Source organism: Anguilla anguilla, chromosome 12 (genome assembly GCF_013347855.1).
Source record: "Anguilla anguilla isolate fAngAng1 chromosome 12, fAngAng1.pri, whole genome shotgun sequence".
NCBI lineage: Eukaryota > Metazoa > Chordata > Actinopteri > Anguilliformes > Anguillidae > Anguilla > Anguilla anguilla.
The window spans coordinates 22466380-22475026 of NC_049212.1; the positions used below are offsets into that span (position 1 = coordinate 22466380).

General features: G+C 42.0%; 1 protein-coding gene across 1 annotated transcript; it reads left to right on the top strand.

The window, feature by feature from the left end:
- On the top strand, positions 1 to 8565 carry tyr (tyrosinase). Its single transcript, XM_035384560.1, has 5 exons — positions 1 to 892; positions 2887 to 3103; positions 3834 to 3981; positions 6828 to 7009; positions 8186 to 8565. The coding sequence occupies exons 1-5, from the start codon at positions 71 to 73 to the stop codon at positions 8428 to 8430; spliced, it is 1614 nt and encodes a 537-aa protein (XP_035240451.1). The 5' UTR covers positions 1 to 70; the 3' UTR covers positions 8431 to 8565.
- The last annotated feature ends 82 nt before the right edge of the window (positions 8566 to 8647 follow it).

The window sequence follows — 8647 nt, forward strand, 5'->3', positions numbered from 1 at the left end:
AACTGGAGTACCCTTTAACTGTTAGATGCTCAGTCAGAGTTGATGTGGCCATTGTGCCTGGTAGTTAGTCATGCTGCTTCTGTACATTTTTTGCATTTTCTTTCAGTTTAGAATTTCATCCCAACAGTTCCCCCGACCTTGTGCCACGGCAGAGGTCCTCCGAACAAAGCAGTGCTGTCCGGTGTGGGAAGGAGACGGATCAATCTGTGGTGCCCGATCAGGCAGGGGGTTCTGCCAAGATGTTGTCATCTCCGACCGTCCCAACGGACCGCAATACCCCCACTCTGACATAGATGACAGGGAGAGGTGGCCTTTGGTGTTTTACAACCGCACCTGTCAATGTGCTGGGAACTTCATGGGCTTCAGTTGCGGAGAATGTAAGTTCGGCTACTTCGGTGCTAATTGTGCTGAAAGGAGGGAATCGGTGAGGAGGAACATTTTTCAACTGTCGGTGACCGAGAAACAAAAGTTTATCTCTTACTTGAACCTGGCAAAGAATACCATTAGTGAAGACTACGTGATAGTAACCGGCACGTACGAACAAATGAATAACGGGACAAATCCGATGTTTGCGGACATAAATATCTATGACCTGTTTGTTTGGATGCACTACTACGTGTCCCGGGACGCCTTATTGGGTGGGGCAAACAATGTATGGACTGATATTGATTTTGCACATGAATCGGCGGCCTTCTTGCCATGGCACAGAGTGTACCTGCTGCACTGGGAGCACGAGATCCGGAAGCTAACAGGAGACTTCAACTTTACCATCCCCTACTGGGACTGGCGAGACGCGCAGGACTGCCAAGTCTGCACAGACGAGTTGATGGGAGCACGGAGTCCACTGAACCAAAACCTTATTAGCCCTGCCTCCGTCTTCTCCTCGTGGAAGGTAACTTGCATTTATTTGTTTGTTTTACTTAAGTATGTTTGGCCTTGATTTTTGGCTATATTGTTACTACTGTTCTTGTTTTTGCTCTATACGTTTTTTCGTCATATTAGCCAACGTAAATATTTTGGAGTCTACATTTGGAAAATTTATATTCAGTTGTGAAACGCTTAATATGGCAACGGAGACAGGAGCCGTGTGGGGTCTCGAGCTCCAGGATATGGTCAGGTGATCGTGTGGTTCGGCTATATCTCTAGTGGGACACTGCTGACGTGCCTTTGCGTGATTATGTTATTTCACAGAAGTAACCAAAGTAAAGTTCTCAGAATAAAGTAAGATAACGTCTGTGAGAAATCTGGAGCGCACTGTCTGGAGAAATGGACCCGGAGGCGTAAATAGACTGATAAAACGGAGAACCAAAGGGAGCTTATTGACCGCACCTTAGAACTATCAGCATCTGTAACTATCCATCTGTATTAACTGATCCGCATGACAAATGTAAACTATTGTGGCCAGTGTGGATAAGAGCATTTGAAAACAAAATAATTTTATTACAAGACATATGAAGAACCGCGAGACCTTTCCATTGAGATCCTGAGATAGGCCTACGCCTCGTTCATTGTTTAACCCACTTGTACAAATGAATTATACTAATCACAGCAGTATTCAGATACATTCAGTTATAGTTCAGCAAACAGCTGGTAGATGCACAATTTGATCAAAGATGCACTTGCCCAAAAACAACTGAATGGTATTTTATGAATTCCTCATTTAGTACAGCCTGAGGTTTTCACATAGACTACTTTAAGTTCGCTAACTTTTAACGAAAGACTTGGGGAAACATTGGCTGTTCCTGCGGCCGTATCTTCGTTGTTCATCACTAGATTGTTTTAAGGGCTCACTCCCGCGTTTAGCTGTGCTGCTTCAATTAGAACAGTCATTGTTACATAATCACTTCCGTGTGCGGCTGTATTTCGCATTCAAATGCTAGGGAAAATAACGGCGCCCATAAGAAAGATAAATTGCGTTATGCATAGGCTGCGCATTATTCTGAGTAGTAACTGAAGAAAAATGCACTGAATGAACGTTGAGGTAGCCAGTGGTTATGGAATTGTCATGCTGTGTAGATTTTATCCCCTTGGAGATAGCATTCTATTTCAGGACGAAATTTAAATTTACTGTCCCATGTAATGTAGCTGGTGTTTTAATCTAACACATTTACCCATGTGTTTATTCAATGATCAGATTCCATATCCTGGGTGACTAACGCGTAATGTGAATTTTGCTTATAAACATTCCGATCAGGTTTTTTAAAACCAGAACTGAAAAAAGAACAATCATTTTTAAGAGTCATTCCAACTTCTAACAAATCCCTATTGCTACCACGTATCTGAACGTTAGGCCTACTATGCTGCTTTAAATATTAAATTGTACATTTTCAATGTCCATCATTGAAGCCGGGTTCCAAGATAAATTTTTCCTAAGATTTTTCATGCAGTAACCAACACAGTTCTTAATATAGCCATGCATAACAGATGGGTGGAACTGGAGCCATTTAATTAGACAGAGACGGTCCAAACTTCTTAGGTTGTTTTATGGTTACGCACAATCAATGTAAGGTTGGTGTGAATTTACATGTCGGCTGAAAATTACATTTGGTCATCACCTCTTGACGTTGATCAAAAATAATCTAAAGGTCGAAAATTATGGTTGAGGACTATAATTGAGGACACTGACAACTGGATTAAATTTGTAGGGGAATTTGAAAATTACACAATGAAATATCCACTTGAACTGCTGGACACATAGGACTCGAAGATGAGAGCTTGTAATTAAAATACATTGAAATACTTTATTAAGTTATAACCAACGTGTTTACGTGTGTGCGTGTGTGTGCTCACGACCTGACCGGTTCAAATTTTTAAAATCAATGTCAAGGAATGGACCATATTACGCCATCACATAGGCTATCTCCTGTAAATAAACTGTTATTGTAGGTGGTCTGCACCCAACCGGAGGAATACAACAGCAGGGCCGCGCTGTGCAATGGCACGGGGGAAGGACCCCTCCTGCGTAATCCAGGGAACCATGATCGGAACCGGGTAAACCGATTGCCTACCTCCGCTAACGTTGAGTTCGTGGTTAGCCTCAACGAATACGAGACGGAACCCATGGACAGGACCGCTAACAAGAGCTTCAGAAACGCCCTGGAAGGTTAGCCATATTTCTCCATGCATGTCCAAAATATCTGAGGTTAAGTGTTTACTTGTATGTCACATTTTGGTGTATAAAAACGAAGCAACATGATTCATACATGGTTTTTACTGCACACGATGGGGAAATTAATAATGCTGGACTGTTAGTTGGAAATTCCTGAATTGGAAGTAACGGATAGGCCACAAAGTAAAATGTCCAGTATTAAGTCATCACTAACAGATAACATTCTGTACCCAGTGGGACCAAATGTTATCCATTAAGAGTTCAATTTACACTGTTAAGAGTTCAGTTAACACTTGACATTTTACTGTGCCGAAGAACCATGAAAGGTTTTGCATAATGAGAAAAGATCCTGACTCTCCATTCTGGGATCGCAAACGCGGAGAGTGATGATTCTATTTTTATTCCCTCTGAGAGAACAAAAACAACCCGAACACATGAATATTTTGGTGTTCATCTCCATTTTGAGGTAAAACATTTGATTGTGAGCCATTATAAGTGGAATTATACCTCCAATAACTATTTATTTCCATCGATGACTATGGAATATGAACTGTCAAGAAATAACACAGACACGTATTCAATAAACCGCACGATAAACCATACTTATCTGCACAGTTGGAACAAAACCCAGGACCTGGGTGGAGAAAGATTGGCCAGGACAGGTATAGGCCCCATGTCTGCACTCGGAGCCTGCAGGCTGAGTTTGTGCTGTGCCTGTGTGCAGGGTTTGCAAGTCCTGAGACCGGTATGGCTGTCCGCGGGCAGAGTACCATGCACAACGCTCTCCACGTCTTCATGAATGGCTCCATGTCCTCTGTCCAGGGTTCTGCTAATGATCCCATTTTCCTCCTCCACCATGCCTTCATCGACAGGTAAGTGAGGACATGGACTGTAAAAGCATTTATTTTGGAAGTAAAAAAAGACACAAAATGTTAACAATAGTTACCGTGAGGAAATGACAGAAATAACATACCACCAATTCAGTGGAAATCGACGGACATTTTGAGTTGAGGGAGCATAGATATAAACGTCCCAGAAAACACCACTCGTTTCCCACAAACCACTCCGTGTCTGCCCAGCGTGTCACAACTGTATTCGCCCAAAAGGTGGCAGTATTCATTGCCTCTTATTGATTACCGAAGTACAAAGCAAGCACAGTGAAGAAACAGTAATTACAATGATAATATAATAATGCGTTAGCGTATATTTATTTACGAGTAAAATAAATATAATGAACGTATTTACGAGTAAAACATTTTCACGTCAATACACGTGCTCTCTTTATTTGGCTCTTGTAACATGAGGATGTGCAGTAAGTGAATTTCTCTAATAATGCATTATATTAAAACCACAACAAAATGGATTAAAAAATAATTTAGCGCCACCTTGATTTTTAAAAAATCAGTGTTATTGAGTGTGGTATTGATTGAGCAGTGGTGTAGTAAATAATAATTGACACAACATAATTACACTCCCCACTAGCTAAATCAACGTATTTACAAGTAGAACATTCTCACTTCACTGAATATACTTGTGCTGCCTCTTTATTGGACTCTTGAAGCATGCGGATGTGAGTGAATTTCTCTGAATTTGTACGTGACTAGAATACCAGTTCTGAAGCTGTCATTTCAAAGCCTTTCATCAGACACTCAGTGTGATCCTTCTGTACTGAAAAAAGTGAGGGTATATATGAGTGGTTACCAACTCTGTTCCTGGAGATCTACCATCCTACAGGTTTTTATTCCAACCTGAACAAACCACACCTCATTCAACAGATAGAGATCTTGTTGAGCTGCTTATTAGTAGAGTCAGGTGCATCTAATTAGGGTTCAGATGAAAACCAACAGGATGGTAAATGGACTGCATTTATATAGCACTTTTATCCAAAGTGCTTTATAATTGATGCCTCTCATTCGCCAGAGAAGTTAGGGGTTAGGAGTTAGGTGTCTTGCTCAAGGACACTTCAACACGCCCAGGGCGGGGTTTGAACCAGCAACCCTCCGACTGCCAGACAATCGGTCTTACCTCCTGAGCTATGTCGCCCCCTGGTAGGATGGTAGGTCTCCAGGAACAGGGTTGGTTACCACTGGTCTATATCATACTATACCTTATATATCATACTATACCTGTAGAGAGGAGGATGTAATTGTACGGTAGTGGTAAAGATGCGAGAACCATTGCCTGGTGGTCATTTTAAGGAGTTTTCCTCTGCTTTCTACCAGAGCGTCACCCAATAAATTAATGCAAAACCATTCTTAGGTCTTGCATTAATTGTTTTGTGACATCATGCCATAGCAGAAGGTTGTACGCACACTCACATATGCACACACAAACACACACACATACACGCAAGCACACACACAGTGTGTACCGTTATCTCATGATCAGACCACAGATCACAACAGACCACTGTCTGGCCCCTGGCAGATGGTTGATTGTCAGACCCCCTACTGACTGACAGGCAGCAGGTAGAGGACATAGTGGATATTGATTACAGCAGCCAGGCACAGAGGTGTTAATACACAGTAGTAAATATAAGTCTGTGCTTCCTGTCTTTGATGACAAAGGACCCAAAGGTTATTTACTGCCATCCGGTCCTAACTTGGAAGATCTACTGTTGACGAAACCCGAAGAGACTTCCTTGCATGGTGTTTTGCCACTAACAATATCAGTTCCCTTTTGCAGCTGTTTAGATACTTAAACTTTTCACAACAGCATCAGAACCCTTTGGGAAATATATAAAATATGTAGGTCAGGTATCAGCTACGTATTTCTCAGTATGGTGCTCAGGCTCTTACAGAATTAAGAATTAGCCAGCCCCACCCATACAGCCATCTTTAATCTTTTTTTTTTTTTTTTTGCTCAGCGGGGAAAATTGTATATAAGAATTGTAGTATTTTAACACATCAGTATTAATTGTATTTGAAGATACACATTAGTAAAATATTTTTATGAAGAGAAAAGGCTATCGAAGAATCCATGCCACCCTGTAAGAATACCAAACCCTCACAAGCACAGCGCATGACTCTTTGCGCACTCACAACCATTCAAGATCACCCCCACATCAAAGCATCAAGTCATTTGTGCTCTGAGAGCAAGGCTCTGCCAAAGCTCTCTGATCCTCCTAGCACACTTCTTAAAGCATCAAAGTCCTTCAGGTTCCCCTGAAGATCACACTCTAATGCCTTTGACCTTGACAGTAGACTGTGAGTACATTCTAGGCAACGGTTTGCTCAGCTGGATGTGCATGCACACTTTCCCACCACCCTTCCCCATACACACATCCCACTTCACGATTTGCTTTGAGGCAAACTCCACATCCTCTAAATTAGCTGCAGTTATTTACTTTGTACACTCAAAGATTTGAAATTCCTTTTTTTGAGAGACCAAAGCAGTAGATGTGCCTTCAGAGGTTAATGTGCCCTCTGCTGCAAAGAAATTATATCGAAGGGGATAATGATTTTCTCATGGGTTTTTTTTTTATTGTGGTCCTCTGAAGTACAATACAAAATGTCAAAGCAATTGCACAGTTTTAACATTCCATCAATCAGAATGTCATCTGCCCCAGGGAATACAAATTAGCCCTCCTTTATGTGCATGTCAGTAGACAAGTGTAATTTTTTTTTACAAAGCCTGAGGTAAATACGCTTCACCCAGATTAGTAATAGTCATGGGAGTCCTGGTCTTTCTAACCATTGTATATGTTCCCCTCCCCCAGCATCTTTGAACAGTGGCTGCGTAGGCACCAGCCTCCCCGGACTCATTATCCTGAAGAAAATGCCCCCATCGGACACAATGATGGCTACTACATGGTCCCCTTCATCCCCCTCTACAGGAACGGGGACTACTTCCTGTCCACCAAGGCACTGGGCTATGAGTATGCCTACCTGTTAGACCCAGGTAAGCCTGCTTTTCAGTAAGGTTGCTTGTACTGAGTGCTCATCGTATGTCCTAGATCTTCTGCATGTTCAATACTGAGTGTGCATGTATCTTTTAATTAATGTTGGTTGAAAACCCTTAGCAGCTTTCTGGGTTATGAGAGGAATTGACTGTAACAAGAGAGGGCGCTGTCATCCAAGTACTGCTAAAGTAGCTTTCAGCGCTTTGGTAACACGCTCGACTGATCTACAACGGCTCGCCGGACAACGTTTTTAGTTCAGGAGAGGCACTGAAGCTGAAGCTCTGTAAATTTGCATTGTAGACAAGAGCTAATAATTTATCAGTTTTACATTTTCAGTGGGTTTTATGACATTGTATTCGTAATAATTAAAAGGATTATTTAGGTCGTATTAGGGCTCAGACCAACAAAGAACAAAGGAAGTTTAAAACAAACACACAGCAGTGTTTTGAGCCTGGGGCCTCAATATTGGCTGTATGGCTGTAGTCAGAAAATGTCTGCACTCAACATTTGTTGATGGGACCAATAGATTCAAACATTTTGGCTTATTGTGGTGATCAGTGAAATAGTGTTATGTGTTGATGGCAGTCTTAAATACCCTATTCTAAAGCATTCAGATAAACATTAGGCTGCTATGGAGCATGTTTCAGATCCTGGTTCCATGTCATGGAAACAAACCTGAGTAGATGCAAGCTTTGGTTTGTGTAAGATAAAGCTGCCTATTTACAAAAATTTACATTTGCAAAACAGCTCCTTAGATTAGAATGAGAATAAATTAGAATAAAAGTATATTGTGAAATAAATCTGCAATTGTGTTTGCATTAATACTGTTGTTTATTCAAAATATTTCTGTTCACAAGTTCAATGTAGGATTCTCAATAAAGCTTAATTAGTTGTTCAATTATTTCTTCCGGGCCTTATTGCACAACCCATTATATTTAATAAAGTTGATTACTTGTGTATATCATCAGTTATTGCATATACTAATGAAAAACATCATTTTCTTTGTACAGTTTTACAAAAACCCATATCTGTAACTAGGAACCAACAGTCCATTTCAGCTACTGCAATACTAATTTAAATTCAAAACTCAGTGAACAAAGTGGGACCGAGTCTGTCCTCTTATTAATGACTGTAGTGCATGGAGACTGGTGGCTGATCCTCTTCTCCCTATGCAGGCCAGCGATTTGTCCAGGAATTTCTCAACCCGTACCTGGAGCAGGCCAGAGAGATCTGGCAGTGGCTCCTGGGGGCCGGGATCTTAGGGGCGCTGGTGGCTGGCATTGTGGCCGCGGGCGTGGCCCTGGTCTGCCGGAAGCGGCGACAGAGGAAGAAGAAAAGGGCATCGGCGTACGGGGAGAGGCAGCCCCTGCTCAACAGCAGCGAAGAGGAAGGCTCCAGCTCCTACCAGACCACGTTGTGAGGACACCACAGACAGGGGGCGCTGTGCACTGCACGTACACTTGCCAACTGGAAAAGACATTCGATGAGAAAAAGATGCTCTACAGCAGTGGTGTCAAACTCGTGCCATGGAGGGCCGTGTGTATGCAGGTTTTCATTCCAGCCTCAGATCTTGATTATATAATTAGTTAAATGATTTGCTGAATTAGGGATGCAGGTTTGTGCACAATGGTGACCCG

Coding starts and splice junctions, on each gene's coding strand:
- tyr (XM_035384560.1), top strand. CDS start 71: ATGCTGCTTCTGTACATTTTTTGCATTTTCTTTCAGTTTAGAATTTCA. Junction 3,104..3,833: donor CTTCAGAAACGCCCTGGAAG/GTTAGCCATATT, acceptor GCCTGTGTGCAG/GGTTTGCAAGTCCTGAGACC. Junction 3,982..6,827: donor CACCATGCCTTCATCGACAG/GTAAGTGAGGAC, acceptor CCCCTCCCCCAG/CATCTTTGAACAGTGGCTGC.